This window comes from Sardina pilchardus, chromosome 3 (assembly GCF_963854185.1).
Source record: "Sardina pilchardus chromosome 3, fSarPil1.1, whole genome shotgun sequence".
Classification (NCBI taxonomy): Eukaryota; Metazoa; Chordata; class Actinopteri; order Clupeiformes; family Clupeidae; genus Sardina; species Sardina pilchardus.
The window spans coordinates 11,870,525-11,891,579 of record NC_084996.1 but is presented as its reverse complement, the minus strand read 5'-3'; the positions used below and the strand labels follow the sequence as shown (position 1 = coordinate 11,891,579).

Sequence of the window (21,055 nt, the reverse complement as noted above, 5' to 3'; positions counted from 1 at the left end):
TTTATGGACCTTGCTTTGTGCACTGGTGCACAGTCATGTTAGAACAGGAAGGGGCCATCCTCGAGCTGGACTTGGCCCCTTAGTTCCAGTGAAAGGAACTCTGAATGCTAGCAGTAACCAAAAGATTTTGGACAATTCCATGCCCCCAACTTTGTGGGAACAGTTTGGGGATGGTCCCTTCCTGTTCCAACATGACTGCACCAGTGCACAAAGCAACGTCCATAGACATTCATGAAAGAGTTTGGTGTAGATGAACTTGACTGGCCTGCACAGAATCCTGACCTCAACCCAATAGAACACCTTTGGCCTTTGGGATGAATTAGAGCAGAGACTGAGAGCCAGTCGCCTCATCCAACATCAGTGTGTAACCTCACAAATTCACTTCTGGAAGAACAGTCAAATATTCCCATAAACACACTCCTAAACCTTGTCGAAAGCCTTTCCAGAAGAGTTGAAACGGTTATAGCTTCAAAGGGTGGACCGACGTCATATTAAACCCTAAAATGGGATGTCACCTTAAGTGCGTGTGGGAGTCAAGGCAGGTGACCCAATACTTTTGTGAGGAGACTATGGTGTATGTGATATACACTATATTGCCAAAAGTATCGGGTCACTTGCCTTGACCCCCCTAATGACTTAAGTGACATCCTATTCTTAATCCATAGGGCTTAATATGACATTGGTCCACATTTTGCTGCTATAACAGCTTCAACTTTTCTGAGAAAGCTTTCCATATGGTTTAGGAGTGTGTTCACGAGATTTTTTGGCCATTCTTCCAGAAGCGCATTTGTGAGGTCACACACTGATGTTGGACGAGGCTACTGGCTCAGTCTCTGCTCTAATTCATCCCAAAGGTGTTCTATCGGGTTGAAGTCAGCACTCTGCAGAGAGACGCGAGGGAGAAAGATGAGTGTTGAAATGAAGCGTCATTTTAGAAAAAAAAACTTGGTGGGCGGGCACGTGGGCACAACCCCTCTGGCTCTGACAACAAACATCGATTCATTCCCTTTATTTAAGCTCCGAGGGGCCGCCGTTTGCACTGATTTCAGAAAAGCAAAGGTGCGTTGTTACGCATGACGCGCAAACGGAGAAGGGCTCTAGCATTTCTACTCGCTGTTGACGCCACGGGGAAGGAGTGTCATTGAGTCATTAGATCATGAAAAGCGGGTGTGTGCAAGTTCAACTCATTTTGTACAAGGTGGATCATAGGCTTATCATGCAGAAACGGCGACTAGGGCGGTTGACAAGACGCTTGGTGGATCCATCGGTTATTGGAGGGCAAGTTTTTGTCATTATTCTCGCAATAGGCCACCGACACGTTACGTTTGTGCCACCGTTATAACTCAAAACCAATCAAGAGTGATCAAATGGGTTCAATTTTCAACAAATCACAGATGAGCAAAAATTTCAAACGTGAGTGTTTTGGCGAATCTGCCTTATTATAGCCATAGACTTTTTAAATTAGGCCTAACGACTCGGCCTATAGGGTAGGCTATTGCACCTTAATAAATTCTCTTAGAGATTTGTATGTCGATGGTTTTGAAAGTCATTAGGCTATTTCACTGTTGATAGGCTATTTGATAGTGCTGCCTATTGTTATTGTTATTATTAGCCTGTATTATTATTATGCTTATAATAGGCTTCTGTATATTTTTTGTATTATATGCCTATGCTTTTAAACTAGGCCTAATGTTCAGCAAAGTATGGCAAAGCTGAACAGATCTTCCTCCTTTCTTTAGTTCTCCCGTATGGTCAGACCCTGCTGTATTGTCTTGTAACTGTGTCATTTGGACTTCTGCTTGTCATGGTATGTTGATGTGTTTGTTATTATTGTAGCTTATGTTATGTTACATTTTATATGTTAGTCTATTTGCAGAATAGATTTGATGTACCCATCATGTATCTGTATTTTTTTTTTTTTCAATCAGTTTCCTTGTTAACATTCCAAAAAGGTGGCCCCTATAGCCTACTGAGCCTCAGATCAGGTTTTTCCTGGTCAGGCAATGATTATCTCAGTGACATATGATGTGGCGTGTGGGCCCACCCAGCTTAAGTTCACTTGCTTTTGTCTAAAGTGAGCAAACACAATAGAAAATGGGTGTCAATGGGTGTCAACAGACAGGTGATCCTCTGCAGGTGTTTACATAGGCATAGCCTAAATCTTAAATAGTATATCTGTATCACTAGGCCTAATGGTTCTAAAACTACAGCCCTTTGAAGCTTCAAGTCATGTTAAGCATCATGGTGAACAATCTTTTTTGTTCAACTTGCAACATTATTGGCTCTTATGCATTTCACACACTAGTGGAACTGTGAATAGAAGCACATTTTCCTGTTGAATTAAAAAAAATCCAATCAGATCAGACATATCTTGTGTAATACCCTCTGCAAAGCTCTGAAAATGTGTGCATAGTTTTGGTCTACAAAGACCAAAGACCGTGATTGCAAAGACTAAGACCGTGATTTCACACAATGACCCACGGTTACAATCGTATAATACCTTTGGGGGTTCTTTTCTAAAAAAAAGGAAATATATCTATGGTTATCTTATCTGGTTATATTGTTATAACATCAGTTGTTAACACAGTTAACACAGATAGCCTATATAAAGTTATAGTACATAAAACAAAATTATTAAACAAGTAGCCTACTAAATTAAATTTAGACTTGCGTGTTTCAAAATATTAATGTTTAAACATTCATTATATTTATCTCATACATAGCATATTACAATACAGTCTTTAACCAGAAACAGGGGTGCGTTTTTCCAAAACCATAGTTAGCAAGTTGGTTGGCAATGGGAAATTATGGTTTTGGGAAACATGCCCCAGGTTATTAGGTCCATTCAACTAATTTATGAAATAGCAACGTAGCTACACAACACTAAACCATAAAGGGGTGAAATATAAAGTTCATCATGATAATTTTTCCAACTGTGAACCATGGATTTTATTTAACAACTTAAACAAACACAAAGTTATGACTTTGAATACATCATTTAGCCTATACTTGATGATAATGCACAAGTTATTTGTTGTTTTGGGCACTTAGAATATGTATATCAAATACAGGTCAACATTTATTTAGATGTTACCTTTCCATCAAATGGCAGAGCGATCCTTCTGTGTCCACAAGCATCCCAGCGCCTGAGAACCTTTTCATGATCCAGTGCTCTATTCCTGTGCACATGTAGTGGGAGACTAAGTATTTGACCCCATGCTAAAGTTGACTAAAATGAGAAATATAAAATCATCTTTTCTTTGACAATTGATCTTAATGTCTTAATTTAAAAAATGAGTAAAAATCCAACCTTTAATGACACCAATTGTCTTTGTGATTGAAGAATGTATCGTAAATAAATTATTGTTTTTCCTTAAATACAGGGGGCATAAGTATTTGACCCCTATGTTAAATTCCCATAGGAGCAGGAGGCCAGTTATTTCATGGATCCAGGATACTATGCATCCTGATAAAGTTCCCTTGGCCTTTGGAATTAAAATAGCCCCACACATCACTGTCATCACATGATCATTCATTACGAAACCACTGGGCCAAATTAGATTGCTAAATACTGAAGTATAGGGTAAGGGAAATGACTGTTTGTCTGTCTGTTTGTTTATCTCTGTTCAGACGATGTGGTCATTCATTTATGGAGACATAAAAGGCGACGGGCCTCTTCCCAGGCCTGCCCAGCAACAGCAGCAGAGGTTAGCAGACACGTCTGACATGGGTCTCAACAGAACACAAACGCTCCAAATCCCAGAGGACTTGGGCTTCAGCACGGAGGAGTGGGGCCAGATTCAGAGGGCGCTCCACTGGGGTGAGCCTGACCGACAGATTACCACCGCTACCATGAGCACCAGTCCAGAACATTCCACCTTTGTTATTGATGACTTCAAGAACAGTTACTACGTAGGAGAGGAACTCCGTGCCACCATTGTCGCCAAGGACTGTACCGGAAGCCCGAAGCGCTATGGAGGGGATTTCTTTCAAGCAAAGGTTTATTCAGACGCATTAAAGGTGATTCATTCAGGACCACTTTAGTCCAAAGAATAGTACTTATAGAAGTAACATTTGGCATATGGCTCGGTTCTGACACCGCCCTGCCCTTCCATGTGCAAACTAAGGCTTTTTTGCCATGCAGTTCTCTTTTCATTACTTTTTTTCTGTTACATTTCAGTTTTATTAATTGATAACAAAGAGTTGATAACATGGTATATAACACTACTCTAATACAAGTGTATTCAAATATGAAAATATGAATTGTTTGCTTTTAGGGAAAGAAGTAGGCCAATAACCTGTTGAATGCGTCTTTGCTAAATGTTTCCTCTTCCCACTGGATGGCAGGCTAGTGTGTTTGGAGAGGTATTGGACCATCAGAATGGTACCTACTCGGCCCGGTTCACTCTGCCATGGGCAGGCCAGGCATTGGTCGCAGTCCGCCTGGTTCACTCCAGCGAGGGCGTGCAGGTCCTCAGGCGACATCGGGACACGGACCCCGACCGTCTCGACTACAACGGCGTCTTCGTGGGTAAGGACCCTCAGGGTGCTCAAGTGGAGGAGACGGTGGTGTGCAACGTGAAGTGGGAGGGGGTGGTGCTGGCAGGAGAGGGGGACTGCTGCTGTGAGTACCAGGATGTTCGCACGGGGCTGACGTGGCAGTGCCGTGAACCCCAAACTCTGCCGTGCGATGCCCTGGTGCACCACTCCATGGCGGGCTGGTACAAGACTCACATGACTGCCATCGAGCAGGCACTCATGAACGGGTGAGCAAGAGAGGTTTGGTAGTCATTGAATAATTATTTCTGATTATTTATATGTAGATACAGTGGGGAGAAAATGTATGTGATACCATGCTAAAGTCGCCTAAAAAGAGGAATATAAAATCATCATTTGACAATTGATCTTAATGTCTTAATTCAAAAAATGAGTAAAAATAAAACCGCTAAGTACACCAATTTTCTTTGTGACTGAAGAATGTATTGTAAATAAATACATTTTCTTCCTAAATGCTAGGGGGAAGGAAGTATTTGACCCCCAATGTAACCCTATGGGAATTTAACACATAGGGTTAACATAGGGGCAGGCAGATTTTTATTTTTTAAGGCCAGCTATTTCATGGATACATGGATATTATGCATCCTGATAAAGTTCCCTTGGCCGTTGGAATTAAAATAGCCCCACATCATCACATACCCTTCACCATAGCTAGAGATTGGCATGGTGCTTTTTCCAGTAGGCCTATTAGCCTGTTTGATGCTCATTGAGCTCAATGCAAATCAAACAGGCTAACAGGCCTACTGGAAAAGGCACCATGCCAATCTCTAGCTATGGTGAAGGTTATGTGATGATGTGGGGCTGTGGGGCTGTGGTGCGCCCGTGCCACATTTGGGTCCAAGTCTGACCTGGGTCATTTCCTGATCCCCCCCCATCTCTGTCTCCCACTTGTCTCTCTGTTCACGGTCCAATTTATATGCCAACTCAGTTGTTGTGATTTATTTTATTTATTTGTTTATTTAAAAGGGACAATGCACATCAATTATTGACATTCTTCGTTTACACTCAAAATGTAAATGTGCCAGAGTTAGCAAAATAGCTCATTTTCATCTGTAGTCCCTGATCTCAGATTTAATCTATGGTTTTGGTGCTATGAAATATAGAATGCAGGAATACATTTTCTCATGTTGCACATGCTCTGTGTTTCCTCAGACGTTTTGTCAACCGCTCACTCAAGGGTGATTCACGCCGGATTAGAGTCGTTGCCTCTAATGCAACTATTGGTATGGTTCTCCTTTTTTTTATGCAAGTCAAGATATTTGGTGGGCACAATTAGAGAGAGAGAGGCATGAAGTCTGTTCTCAGCAAAAAAAAATTAGGCAGTTTCAAAAACTTGTTTTTGATTTGACTGATGGTAAAAGTCTAGAACTAGACCTACCTGCTGGAGGAGCCAGATGAATCTTAAGTGCACTCAAACAGAGCCGGTCTGAGGCATAGGCAAACTAAGTGTCTGCTCGAGGCCCTCTACAAAAAAAAAAAAAACATTTATTAAAGAAATGAAACAGGTGGCAAAGTCACCTGCTTAGGGTCACATAAAGTTTTGTGTCGGCACTCCACTCATTCATACGGTTTCACTTGTACTTTTAGGAGTGAGAGGATCATGCAAACCTGGAATGCCCACGCCGATACCAGCAGGATTCTACATGAATGATGTGTGGACATCATTTGTGTGTGCCACTCGTCATTTTTCAGTGCAGGACAGCACTCAGTGTCTGAGGAACAAGCACATCTACATAATGGGTGACTCCACCAGCAGACAGTGGTTTGAACACCTTCTCAAGGCCGTGCCCAGTAAGACACAAAAGCACACACACACACACACACACACACACACACACACACACACACACACACACACACACACACACACACACACACACACTCACACACACACACACACACACACACACACACACACACACACACACACACACACACACACACACACACACACACTTTCACTATTGACTGACAAGTAGTTGCCATCGAAAGCATAGCCTAAAAAAGCAACACGCCTTACCCCAATAATGTTTGAATGACAGAATAAATATCCTAAGACTATTAATCTGATTATCCTAAGGATATTTATTCTGCAGCGGAGTTGCATCTATTCAACTAGAAAAGCACTCAGAGAGCGCAGCTACCTCCGCCTGCCTTCTTCCTCCTAGGTTGTCATAGCCTAGAAATCTAGACGCACCCTAGTTGGCTTGCCAGGCTAAGGTTGTCATACATTTGAACCTAAACTTTTCAGATCGCCACCACGTGGCCATACCATGCCATTACACCACTAAGCTAAATACATAAACGGCTCCGGAATCCCGACTGTATTACGGATCACTCCCACTTCCTTGGGTCATGGCTGACATTCGCTGAAAATTTCTGCGAAAACCGTCCTTCACTTTTTGAGTTATCTTGCTAACAAACAGACAGTCAAACAGACAGACAAACAGACAGACAGACAGACAGACAGACAGACAAACAAACAAACGCCGGTCCACGATGAAAACATAACCTCCTTGGCGGAGGTAAAAAGAATTTTAAAAATGTGTATGCACCTGAAATCTGTTCCCAAACTAAAACCTCAGGAAATGAATCCAGAAAAGAGTCCCCTGTGCCAGCTGGTACTGAAGCTCACCAGCTCCATCACAAAATGCACAATATGCTCAGACCAGTTCTGCTTCCAAACTACAAATTTCAATAAAATCATCAAACAAGCAAGAGAGAGAGAGTACTATTTGGAACATTTGAGAAACCAAAGTAGGATGAAATGCTATACCTAACCCTAACAAGAGATTATGAATTGGTGGAGTATCTCATCTCTGTCAGAGATACAAAGCAAACTAATCCTGATGAAGTACAGGCTCAGTGACAACACACACTTGCGGTGGAAACTCTTAGGGATAGGAAGACCTGAATGTCAAAAGAAGAAAGAACATGGGGTCATTGCCAGACAGATAAAGTTGAGACAGGACCACTTTTTACCTCCGCCAAGGAGGTTATGTTTTCATCGGGGACCGGCGTTTGTTTGTCTGTCTGTCTGTCTGTTTGTCTGTTTGTTAGCAAGATAACTCAAAAAGTAATGGATAGATTTCGCTGAAATTTTCAGGGAATGTCAGAAATGAAATGACCCAAGGAAGAAACGATTAGATTTTGGGAGTGATTCGTAACACTGTCGGGATTCTGGAGCCGTTTATGTTTTTCGGTTAGTGGTGTAATGGCATGGTATGCATGGCCACGTGGTGGCGATCTGAATAGTTTAGGTTCAAATGTATGACAACCTAGTAAGAAGAACACTACAGGCGGAGGTCTGCGCTCTCTGAGTGCTTTGTTTCTAGTTTCTTTACTGTAAAACTATGAAAAACCCTTTTCCCATTTAAAACCACCCACCCACATTTTGAAGAGCTAAACAAAAATGGCTATTCTCTCAGGAGAGGGTTCTTCAGCTGCCTTGGCAGCAAGCAGCATCACTTATTAGTGATCTTTTGACCTTTTTACATTTGTCCATCACACTGCAGTTTGTAATCACACTCCCTTTCCCTCACAGCTCTGAAGCGTATGAACCTCCACACGGAGCACCACAACGGGCCCCACACAGCCGTGGACCTGCAGAACAACATCGACCTGCACTACCGCTCGCACGGCCTCCCCCGGCGCAGCCCCAAGGGCCCCATCACGGCCATGCACTACATCAGCAACGAGATCCACGACATGGCTGGTGGACCCAACACAGTTTTCATCTTCAACGTATGGGCGCACTTCACCCACTTCCGACTCTCCTTCTTTGCCCACCGGGTGTCCCAGATCCGCCGTGCGGTCCTGGCGCTGTTGAAACGTGCGCCAGAAACCAAGGTCATCATCAAGACCGCCAACACAGGGCCCAAGGTGAACATTTTGAGCTCTTCTCTCTTGCCACATACTGTACATCTGAATGCAGGGAGCAGTTTAGACTGAAGTGTTCTTGTGTGGGCACTGTTGTATGTCTCTCTCTCTCTCTCTCTCTCTCGCTGACTCTTTGTGTGTGTGTGTGTGTGTGTGTGTGTGTGTGTGTGTGTGTGTGTGTGTGAGAGATAGAGATAAGGCTTTTCCAATGATTAAAAAAGGAGCGCTTGCTATGATAGACATTAAGGTCCATAGCGCCAAGACTATTATTAAACTAAACCATATACATTTGAGTTTGCTGGTGAGTGTTTGTGTCAGGGATGGAATTTGTATTTTTAATTAGTGAACATCTACCAGCCACTGACAGATAGATACCACTCGATGGTAATATCATTTATCATAATAAAGTAGTAAATAATTATTTTGTTTCAAAAAGCCACCAGGCGCTCATGTTTTAACAGCATTTGGCTGGTGAAGGCTGGTGCAAAAAGTGTGTGTGTGTGTGTGTGTGTGTGTGTGTGGGGGGGGGGGGGGGGGGGGGGGGGGGGGGTTGGGGGTTTGGGGGGGGACTGTGGGACTGTGTCACTGATTAACTGCAGCTTGGAATGGCCTGTCCCCTGTCTCCGTCTCTATTTCTCTTCCTCCTCTTCCTCCTCTCTCTCTTCAACTGACTGTTTCAGTGGCCTTGACCTTTGACCATCAAATTCAAATAAGTTCATCTGTGAGTGTGAGCGCACATGTAGCTTGCATACCAACACAAAAAGTAGACACACACACACACACAAACACACACCTGGTGTGACATACAGTACTGATGTGACAGTTCAGGACTGTAAACTGTGGTCATGTTGTGTGTGTCCACGTGATAAAATACATGCATGTTTTGGCTTGAGTCAGTTCATGTGGAGGTGTGTGTGTGTATGTGTGTAGTGTGTATATGCTATTCTTAAAATGTGTGTTTGTGTGTGTGTGCATGTATGTGTTGCAGGATATTCATCGCAGTGACTGGCTCGCTATGCAACTGGATCAAATCCTGCGAGAAGCATTTCGCAACGTGAACGTTTACATCCTGGATGTGTGGCAGATGACTGCCTGTCATTATAACGTAGAGGAGCTCCATCCTGCTCCAGTGATCCTGAAAAACCAAATTGACATTCTTCTCTCCTTCATCTGCCCCACGTAAGGAGACAGGCCCTCTCCACTCAGCTCTCCTCTCTCCATTGGTCCTGATCATGTTCAGACTGGGAAATTGATCAAATTCCATGACTTTCCATGTCTGGAATAGACTTTATTGGCTACCTTCAAATGCAGCAATAAGGAAAAGGAAATTATTTTTTTGTAATTTGTTCTTTACTTTATTCCTCTGCATATTTACACATTTACACAGATTTATAATTGTTGTGTCACTCTAGCATACGCATGTAAGTGAAACGCATGTTGATTAATTGTTATTTAAATGATATTTAAAAACAGGCATTTGTGTAGATATATGTTTTGCACATTAAATAAAAGGATCATAATTGATTTAAACTCCAGCTCTTGGTGAGGCACCCTGCACCCTGGTCTAACTACTCCACTGCGAGACACAAAAGCACTCTAGTCTAGATGATTGAGTGATGATAATAGCTTGCCCTGTTAACATCACTGTGAGCCCATTTAGTGATGTTCAAAACACCACCAGTAAACAAAATTTGCTCTCAATCAAAAGTTTAAAGTTGTTAACTACCGTTAATAGACCTTTGGTTATTCTTACTCCGGATTTACACTTTAATAGATTCAGGTTCAGATCCAAAAGAGGCAGCGAATCCCTTACATCCCTCGCCATCCGCTAGCAGGGCTACCGTCCTACTGTAGAGAGACAGAGACAGTCCTACCGTAGACAGAGGCTGCTCTGACGTTATATATGAGAATAATGTGGATGGAGTTCAGAGAAGTTCAACTTTGCATTACTCCACTGATCCATCAGGAGGAGTAGGAGAGCCAGCAAACTCAAGGCCCCGGATGTCCAGCGAATGGAGGTGTCAAAGCTTTACCTGTGGTGTGGCCATCTCCTGTCTATCTCTGTGATGCTGCAGAAAAATTACTTTAGCTGATGTTTATGATATCGGTACCGTTGCCATTGCCTGGTGTTCGGTATTGGTATTCTTCACTCTTACTGAATCTAACGCCTGGTTGTGACACAATTTTATTGCAGTGTAAAATTCTTTTTTCACAACTTCTCAGTTTAAACCCTTTATTATAACACAATACAAAAACCCTCCCCACCTCCCTCATCCCTCCTAAAAATATGAACATTTTATACATTCAGAACACAATACAACCCCCCAACCTCCCTCTCACCTCTTAAGAATATGAACATTTTATCCCCCTTCTAAAAATATGAACAATGGACAGTAAATATTTTTAAAAAGCTACTTTACATAATTGAAGATGCCAATGAAGTTGTCAATGCCTTGTTGACTTCCTGTACCTTGACTAGCTGCAGGTATGATAGTTTCTACAGCTGTGGAAGTGAACATGATACACATTTCTGCTCTTAATAATATATTTTATGTATAACAAGGTGTTTCTTGAGATCTGGTGTTTTTGCCATGGCCCATTTGCATTTTGTCTGGCAAATGTTGCACACACCACTATCTGGTGTAATGGCATGGTATGGCCACGTGGTGGCGATCTGAATAGTTTCGGTTCAAATGTATAACAACCTAGGAAGAACAATGCAGGCGGAGGTAGCTGCGCTCTCGGAGTGCTTTTCTAGTTGTAAAATGCAACCACACAGCTGTACGCTTTCGGCTGGCATCTTTCTTTCTGCTCCACAGCGTCAGCAGAACGTGTGGTTTCTTTCCCTAATGACCAATCATAAGTTGTCACGACAAATCTAACTTTGATCTTAATCAAATGGTGCACTAAATTGGTCATAATTGCTTTCGGTTTTGAGCAGGACAGAACGTTACACTCAGGTATATCCTATGCTGGTGCGCTCTGCTCCTGATGCATGTGAAAGTACTGACATTTGGCACCATTTGATCTTAGGTGAGCCAGTACTCGGTAATACTGATGTGATTCGGTCGGTACTGCTAAAAGTACAGGATTCGGTACCCAACCCTACAACAGGCACGCACACACACACACACACACACACACACACACACACACACACACACACACACACACACACACACACACACACACACACACACACACACACACGTGCAGGCAAGCAGGCAGAGGCACACACACGCACGCGCGCACACACACACACATGCACACCCCATTACCCCCACATACACACACACACACTTGCGGAGAGAATGTGTAGAACTGAGCTGCGGTCAAATTTTGTTCCGCTTTTTGCAGTACATCTACAGATATTATTTACTTTTCGAGTTATAATTCTCTGTCGGGTCAATGGAAATGCAGGCCTGATGTAGCCTACATCATATAGTCTCTAACATGGGAAACTGCTGCCATCTAGTGTAAGGTCTGTTGTCATCAGTATATTCACATACTATTGTGCCAAATAATTGAACTCAGTAATCACAAAACTATTTGTGTTTTCCAAATGAGTATCCATACATCAGACCACAGAAGTTATGTCAGTTTATTTACAGCTTAGTAGACATCCACTGTTCAAAGCAAGGCGGTCAAACATGTCTGAGGCTGACCATATAAAATAACAGGACATTTTCAGAATGGTGGCTCAGAAAGGCTCACATGCAGTCGCCATATGACATTCTCCCTGTCTTTCTTTTATTTGTCTTTTTCTCAGTCAACAAGAAGCACTTAAATAACACATTGCCGTGAATACTGCAGGGGGATATAAATAGCTGCAGCTGTGTTACACACTCATCTGTGACAACATTTCCAGCCTATGACCTTTGACATTACAGGAAGCACTTTGGGCCGGAGTGGTTTCTGTCGTGCCAAAAAACAGAGTAGTGGTGAATATGGATCACCGTGACATCAGTGAATAATGGTTTATAGGCTACTGGGGTTATATCCACCCTTTCCCTAGACACTCATCTTGCAAAAACACCCCATGCCGGCCGGAAGACGAACAGGATATGAGTTGGGATGTAGATTCACCATGGAAACCCATGAAGTCGTTGATCTGCTAAAGCTCTTGCATTCTCTGTGGTTTATTGGCAGTATGCTTAACATAAGACTCGACATACGGTCCCTTCCCATTTCAAGAGCACTGTTTCGTTTTTCTTTCTATATTCTCATTGGCGGCCCACTGGTGGTAGCAGTAGCTGTCAACTGGCTTTTTGTTCATAGATGTTCGGGACTGTTTGGAGGTGGTTAAGAGTTCCAGGCAAAAGGGTAACTCATTTACAAATATTTTTTTGTCTTTACATGTGTTTGTTCATTTACACTAATGCTCAACAATTTAAATAAATGTTATCATGACACGAAAGTCAGAATATTCTAGAAATAATAATAATAATTTCTCAGAAAATACTTTTTCACCTTCATAACCTTGTAGAACCATGATAATCTTCCTGCTCAGCCTCAGTGATCAGCCTTTACAGCTGACATGGCCCAACAGCAGGCCATGGACCTCCAGCAGGGGGACTGACAGATCACATTCCAGCAGTGCATACCAACATACACCTGCTCTCTCGACCCCTCGGTTGGTGTGCCTTATAGCCCACCAGTGGCCTTCATCTGGGCACATCCCTGAGACTCCAGGTGGCAGTCTCTGAGGTACCGTTGCCCCGCGTCTTGAAGGAACTGAACAAATGTATAGTAAATTAACTGAGACCACAGCTTATGATGTCACAAAGTTTGCCCATTCAAAAAACAAAAAAACCCAACAAAAAAAACAAAACAAAACTTATATTTCAGCAGTATTTAAAGAGGGTTTTCACAGTCAGCCATAACCTCAGAATAGCACCAGCCGATTAATGAGCATAGCACTTACAGGGCCGAATGTGCAGGTTACATTCATACACATCATATCCATGAAAATATAGAACATGCATGCATGCTTTCAAAACATGCTTCACTCAGTGTTGTTGATTCATGTGTCATGGGACAGGCACAGCATTATTTTTTCAATGATTTCATGTGAAAGACACAGGGCTGTTTAGGCTGATGTTTGTTAAACAAACAGTTTAGTTGAAATAAAACCGCTGAACAAGTCATAAAATAAGGTTGTTGGCCAGTGACCACACAAATCAATTGTGAGTGATCGGAACATAGGCTCACACAGAGGAGAGTATCGGATTACAGCATTTTAGTCGGGCCTATGAAGAGTACACGTGCGTGTACAGCCTCAATAGAAGACACCTTATGCATCTTTTATGTTATTGCAGGTATATGTTGGAGCTATCAGTTTCATGACAACTTCAAACCCTTTCTGGTAGAAGGGGTTCATGCAAAACATTTTCAACTTATATCCAAAGTGTGCAGTATGTGGTCCAACAGTCCAATATTGTGTATAAGAAGGCTTCATCAGAGTCCAAACTACAACTTTCACTGGATTTCTTTATAAATGAGCCAAACAATATTTCAAATAATATGAAATGGGAGGTAGCACATTATGTTTATTGTCCATGGCCCCTTCCAGGTAGCTAATGAAAACATAGTCTCAGTTTTATCATTTGTAACATTTTCCATGGAAGTGTTTCCTAAGGTAGTGTGACATTAAAGTTTGCACATTCTAAATGTTGTTTCATAGTGTAATGTGTCAATGACTGCTACAATGGCTTGTTAAAGTGTACTCTAGTATTCCAAAGATTACAGATAAAAAAATATCTTCAGTTTGGCTCTACATTCAGTGTTTCCTGAGAATGAAGTGGTTTGTTTATTCACTTCCTCACAGATTAACTCTAACCAGCCATCATTCTCGAAAGGTTTGTTTTACAGCCTTTGGAAGATATTTAATATTTATATAAGAATCCATTCTATAATCATAAATGTACTATCATTTCATATTCTGATTCAAAATTAGATGGGTTTTACCCTTGTCAAATGCATTATGCTGTAGCACTCTTAGTCTTAAAAAGGACAATTTGCATCTAGATTGCCCTGTAACTTCCTAAACTGTGTATCACTGACACACTATCTTTACTACTGATTAAAACATAATCATGATCATCAGTCACTATTAAGACAAGCAGTCTCTCTTTAAAGCTACAGCTACACTATTGTGATTTAGCTGTGAAGCTGCCGACTCATAGCCTATCTGTTTATTTCCATAGGGAGCTGTAATGTTAGAGGTAGGTTTGTTTTTGCTTGTGATCTCAGCATTATTCAAAGTGGGAAAACAATAAATGCTTACAGTCACAAATGTTTTACCAAACTATTTTGTCATGTACCACTCTGTGTAAAGCAATAGCTCAAAAAATATGTGAGATATGTTTTGACAAATAACACAAACTAAATCTAGACATATCCTTCACTATTCCAGCAGTAACATTATCCATGAGCCCACAAAACCTCATGTGTTGTGTGTGTTACTTTAACACAACTGATAGTGCTAAAAGCCTAAAAGAATTTTGGGATTATTCACACAATTTTGCCTCTTACTTATATAGTTTTGAAATGCTCATCTTGCCTGCAGACTCGTATGACAATTTAACTCATGAGTGGATTAGCCAATCAGAGGAGAGGTCAGAGAATAGACCAGTTGGTTAAAAAATAAATGTACCATACAAGTGGAAAAGTTTGAATTCAGTGAACAATTTTGAATCCAAGCAAATGAGGTTACCCCTTTGGAAGGGTTTAATTTAGAATGGCTTGGAATTGAAGATTGTGATCTATTTGTGAAACAAGACATAGCGGGAAGTCTTTGTGCAAATCACTCTCCAAGACTGAGAGTCCAGTCTGCACAGCAGACATGTTTTCAGCCGCCCACAAAAGAGGACTACAAATACCAGCATGCCTTTTTTTTATCCCCCAGCAATAAAACGAGGAATCGAGTGACAGCAATTCCTTGGGACACTGCAGCCATGCAGAGGAGAACAGTTCTGGTAGCTCCCACGAGAAAGCATGCCCAAGTCCAGAGGTGACCATGCCAGGCATGCCTTACCCATCGCTGGGCGGGCACTGTCCCAGATGCACCCTGAGAACGCCCTGCTCGTGGAGCCTCAGCAGGTGCTCGAACTCGGCGGGCATGGCGTGAATCTTCTTCTTGGTCTCCCGGTCGTCGTAGTAGTGGTTGGTGAGGTGCCGGCCGTGGCTATGCGGGTGCTGGCCGAACGGCCAGAAGCCGTACAGGTGCACGTTGGTGCACAGCTCCAGCGCCAGGCTGGCCACGATGAGGCCCGTGCTCAGGCGGACCGTGCGCAGGCCCTGCGAGCGCCAGAAGCGGGCCAGGCCCGTCAGGTAGTCCGGGCTGAAGAAGACGGGCCGCGCGGGGCTGTGGAAGTCCTCCAGGGTGTAGACGGCGCGCAGGGACACCGGCGTGTTGTGGCCGTAGGAGAAGGCCGGGAGGAGGACCAGGGCGTCGCCGTAGGGACGGAGGCCCTCCACGAAGGGCCGCCGGCGCTCCATGAGCCCGTTGAACCTGACGGAGGAGGAGATGACGGAGGAGACGGAGGAGATTCAAAAAGGGAAGCGAAAGAGGAAATTTCCTAAAATACCAAGCCTGACGCGTGACAAACAGGCACTGTTCCTATTTCTAGCTGGTGCACGTTGGCAGCGTGGCATTGAAACGACAACACTGGAAATTTAACTGACAGATCAGCAGAAAGCTAATATCGAGCTCTAGTAAGAATCACAGGAACACTTTTGTTTGTTTGTCATGATTACTATAACTCTTAATATATTCAGAACGCAGCCAGACTACTCACTCATACCAAGAGATCTGCTCACATCACCCCTATTCTTTCCTAGCTTCACTGGTTACTGGTTCTGTCCCGAATCAAATTCAAAAATTCTACTTGTTCTCACTTCTCAAAGCCCTCCATGACCTTGCTCCTCCTGACCTCTGACCTTCTGACCTTCTGACCTTCTTACCTTCTGACCTTCTGACCTTCTGACACTCCCACCCCGTTCCCTCAGATCCTCTAACCAGAGTCTCCTCACTGTCCCCCCGCACCAGACCAGACTCTCCACCCTGGGTGGCAGCTCTTTCAGTGCTGTGGCCTCTAAGCTCTGGAGTTCTCTCCTTCAATCCCTTCGTGACCGACTCTACTTTCCGATCTTCAAAGCTCATCTCAGACTTTTCTGTCTCAGGGACACTTTTTATCTTCTGCCACCGCATAGACTCATCGCAAATTAGGGTTTTTTTGGGGGGTGTTGTTGTCTTGCTCTGTGTGTGCTCTGTTTGTGTTGCCTTTGTAAAGTCTGAGAAAGGCAATGTATAAATAATTGTATAAACATATTATTATTATGCTTATTATTATAACCCTTTAAAAAAAAATACTTTTATGACCATGCTCAAAATGTCACTGAAAAACATTCGCAATGTGCTGCCACATTAGACACACTCATCAAAAGTAATCGTAAATCACACACAACCGACACACGTGCACAGCACACACGCATACACACCCACAGCACACACACACACACACACACACACACACACACACACACACACACACACACACACACAGACATGTACAGCACGCACACATGTACAGCACAGGCATGTGCAAGCAAGTACATACATGCATGCACGTAATCACATTCCTCTGATAATTCAGAACAGATACTCTCTTTTTTTCCGCTCCACTCACTTTTCATGGAGAATGCTGGGATTGGCTGTTACCAAGTCGGTTTTATTCCCCACATCCTTTTCATAGCCGTGGTCCAACGGAGGAAGGTTACATCTGTGAGGGAATCACATGGTGAGTGGGGGGAGGGGGAGACAGTGGCCTCACAATCATGCAACGGTTTGTTTTACACAGTTAAGTATAGTTATGTTATGTATAGACTATAATCATAGCTATGCTTATGGTCTTTAGCAGAGACTTTTATCCACAGTGACTTTCAACATTATATGACAATATGATACTTCTATCTGGAACAGACCTTTTCCTAAAGTCCTGAGGGCTCCAATTAGTATGTGCATTGTAAAGACTGAATAAAATGATATAGATGGAGTTTTGTATGTACATACCTGATAACAAACTGGGCAGAGTCGATTCTCTGTCCGCAACTACTGTTGGCAAGAATCCCCCCATTTCCAACAACAGAACATGAATCCCATGTTGTGTTTCCAAAGGGTGCCTCCTGCACACGTGTGTACACAAACATACAAAGAGGGAGAGGGGGGATTACATGATGAGAACCTAGTGAAAAAACTATGTAGTGTATGAAGTAAGCTCCTGAGGCCACTTTCCCAAAAGGCCTTTAAGTTCATATGGTGTCCTTTACCTTTGGAAAGACATTGAACAGTGCAGGGGTCACTTGCAATGGCTTCCTCTTCTCGCCATCATACACGACCTTTGTCCCCACAGGGGTATTGGCTTGCGTGACAACTGCCTTAGTGACACCATGACACTTGCTGCTCAGCAACGACCTAACAAACGACCGCAATTACAGAACAAAGACAGAGACAGAACATTGGTCACCCTCTCATCTGCATTAACAAACGTGTGTTCCTACTGTATAAGGCATTTTCAGTGGCACGGAAAACAACATGGAGCTAATGAAAACTTTGGGAAAAATAAAATGTTTAAAAACAAGATTTAAAATTTACATTTTGTAATAAATACGCCAGTCCTATTAATTTTCATTTCAAAGTATCTGTGTTGGTTTTCAATGTTTCAACCGGAAACTTTAACAGATTGAAACACCACAGTATTACCATTCCTAACACGACACTAGTTAAATTCAATAGATTACAATGTTTGATGATCTGAAACTGAAAATAGATGATAACAAGAGTTAAAGGTTAAGTCGACTATGCTGTGCATGGCCAAGAATTATATGAACCATCCATTCCACAGCTTTCTTTTATGGATATACTGTATGAGATGACTGAAAAATACCATAATCTTTTTTTTTTTTTAATTAAAAAATGGGTTAAGAGAAGTACAACCTTGAGTGAGATATGTAAGGGATAATAGAATGTCGGCCATTATTGGGAAAATGAGTCTCGAACGGACCCCGACGCACAGCAGAGGGGTCTTGCTTCACCCTGGAGGAATGATTTCAATAATGACTGGAATTTTATACATTATCCCACTTGTTATCTGGCTACTTGCCAACACAAGAAAAATAAACTTGTCTTGTGTTGGCAAGTCTCTTACATTTCTTTATTACTGTTTCCTTGAATGAGACATTCTTTAGAACAAAGCAGATCGTCTGCTGAATTAAGTTCCACTGCAAGAAGTGACCTGACTACTTGCAGAGTGCTATGAAAGGCGTGAACCAGACGCACACAAACTTGCCAATGACAGTGGCCATTATACTTTCAGAGATAATTACATGAATATAACTGACTAGTAGAACACTGTGAAATCCCATTTAAGTCAATGGAGCATTCTGCTAGCATTGTGAAGAGCTGGAAAATAAATGACGTTATTCTTGACCTGGCCATTTACACGCCACAGAACCGATCAGAAAGCACAGACGTCTCACGCCCTGTGTCCTCTGTAACAGGATCCGGTCACAAACAAGCTTCCCAGATGGTCTTAGGGAGATCTCAGGTAGCATGATAATAGCACAGGAGGAAGTGCTGGCCAACTAACATGACTCTGTTTTGCATGTGCAGTATATTGTCATAGTAACATCAGCAGACCACTGTGGGTGTCATCAACCAGATCCTCCGTTTCCTGATGAGATGAGACATCTGACCTATAAAATGGGTCTCTGTTTTTCAGTTGAGTTTTACCATGTCATTATCATGCACATTCTGCTAAATACTCTGTGGACAATGGAGTAGAGTGGCTGGACAATTAAGGGTATGTCGTCTACAGAGGGAGGGTTGTCCTGCTGCCCAAGCCAATTCCCAAGGAAAACAGGAAAACGATTCCGTATGATGTAACCGTATGGTTGTAGTTCCAAGCAACTGTTTAGCAGCGTTGCTACGCTGGACAGTGAAAGACATCTGGTGAAGGCTCGCAAATGAAACGAGATCCATTGAGTGTCACAGCTTTCATTTCATCACTGTCCTACGAGTGCAGCTGGGCCTCTCTGACTTCCTAGAGCAACCATGATGCTGATATCACAGGCTCCCAGGTCCATGGTCTGGGCCAGGACGTGGTCACTCCAGGGGTCATATTGCCCAACTCCTTAGGCTACTCTATGAAGGTAAAAGCCACCGGGTGCAGGCTTAAGCGCATTCCAACAGCAGGGCCCCCCTATGGCTATGCTAAAGAGAGGGTCAGCTGATATGTAAGTGAAGGAGTCACAGAGGGGGAGGATGAAAAGGGCAGAAACAAAAGAACAATAACTTCCACTTGACACCCCCCCCCCCCCCGAACATAGAGAACACACTTCAAAGAAAATGCCATCCACCAAATACAAAAACAAATGGAAAACACTCAAGAACTGACGCCGGCATGATCTACGTGATTTCCTGAGAACAGAATTCCAAGTCCATCCTGCTCTTGAGGACCCCTAACTGTGGCCGAACCTTTTCTGGTACATTAGTAATACATTACTTGTTCGGTGGAAGGAAATCCTGTTTACTTGAAAATAAACAACTCACCCAACAGACAGGCACCGATTATGCTCAAGCCATGTTGAAAGATCAGTACACACCTAAAGTTTGTCAGTGAACTAAAACATATACCTATAATGCGGTAGCAAGATATCTTTTTGCCTCAGTTTTACTGTCTTAAGATGATAACTCTATGGTGCCCAGGGATGCTCAATGATGCCGTCAGAGTCAGTGGCGATGAACCAAGGCCACAGCATTAATGATACCAAAACTGGCTTGATACCTACACTTTCACAGCTGTCCATAAGTCAACAACATCTGGAGACCACATGATATAAAGAGAGTAAATCCTCAGTATATAGTGAGAGTATTTTAGTCAGTTACAAATGACAGATAACTTAATGCAAGTTTAAGATAGCCTACTACTGAGTTTAGCTTTCTCCACTGCACAAGGCAAGAAGAGCACACTGACAACCAAGAGGGATACTGTGATGAGCATAGCCTTAGGATATATATGAAACATTTTGTTTTGCGCCCCAAATTACTGTACAGTCATTGTTGTCTCATGACCATCCCCGTGGTGTGGTTCGATTTCCTGTTTCCACTGAGTAATGTTCCACTCCAAGACTCCAGGAGAGGGGCCCAAGTGCAGGGCTCGTCTACCACCAAGCCTTCAACACCCACACATGTTGATTTAAGGATTCTCAGGGAATACACACACACAGACACACACACACACACACACACACAGACACACACACACAGACACACAGACACACACACACACACACACACACACACACACACACACACACACACACACACACACACACACACACACACACACACACACACACACACACACACACACACACACACACACACACACACACACACACACACACAAAGAAGATGCAGCTAGGCCTCGGATATTGCTGCAAGGCATTGAATGACTCAGCTGTGAAATACTATTGCGTATTTCTGTGACAGCAGTAACAGCATGTTCACAGATGCAACAGATGGTTCTGTGTGTTTTGGGTCATGGGAATCAAATGG

At 42.9% G+C, this 21,055-nt stretch overlaps 2 protein-coding genes across 3 annotated transcripts in view; one reads left to right on the top strand and one right to left on the bottom strand.

The window, feature by feature from the left end:
- The first annotated feature begins 999 nt into the window (after positions 1-999).
- Positions 1,000-9,965, top strand: LOC134076094 (NXPE family member 3-like). Of its 2 annotated transcripts, XM_062531095.1 has the most exons (8): positions 1,000-1,413; positions 1,740-1,807; positions 3,631-4,020; positions 4,348-4,766; positions 5,710-5,780; positions 6,145-6,348; positions 8,102-8,439; positions 9,425-9,965. In XM_062531095.1, exons 1-8 carry the CDS (start codon positions 1,368-1,370, stop codon positions 9,617-9,619), a joined length of 1,731 nt encoding a protein of 576 aa, XP_062387079.1. In that variant the 5' UTR covers positions 1,000-1,367; the 3' UTR covers positions 9,620-9,965. The 2 variants fall into 2 exon arrangements, with proteins under 2 accessions (XP_062387079.1, XP_062387080.1); XM_062531096.1 differs by lacking the exon at positions 1,740-1,807.
- Positions 9,966-12,029: 2,064 nt separating this feature from the next.
- Positions 12,030-21,055, bottom strand: part of st8sia6 (ST8 alpha-N-acetyl-neuraminide alpha-2,8-sialyltransferase 6) — an 11,906-nt gene continuing 2,880 nt past the window's right edge. Inside the window, exons 4-8 of the mRNA XM_062531829.1 lie at positions 17,767-17,911; positions 17,510-17,622; positions 17,127-17,219; positions 15,473-15,949; positions 12,030-13,170 (exon numbers count right to left, since the gene is read on the bottom strand). Of these exons, the coding sequence (XP_062387813.1) occupies positions 13,101-13,170; positions 15,473-15,949; positions 17,127-17,219; positions 17,510-17,622; positions 17,767-17,911 (898 nt within the window). The 3' untranslated portion in view covers positions 12,030-13,100. The remainder of the gene's footprint in view (positions 13,171-15,472; positions 15,950-17,126; positions 17,220-17,509; positions 17,623-17,766; positions 17,912-21,055) is intronic.

Coding starts and splice junctions, on each gene's coding strand:
- LOC134076094 (XM_062531095.1), top strand. CDS start 1,368: ATGGGTTCAATTTTCAACAAATCACAGATGAGCAAAAATTTCAAAC. Junction 4,021..4,347: donor TTTATTCAGACGCATTAAAG/GTGATTCATTCA, acceptor ACTGGATGGCAG/GCTAGTGTGTTTGGAGAGGT. Junction 6,349..8,101: donor CCTTCTCAAGGCCGTGCCCA/GTAAGACACAAA, acceptor TTTCCCTCACAG/CTCTGAAGCGTATGAACCTC.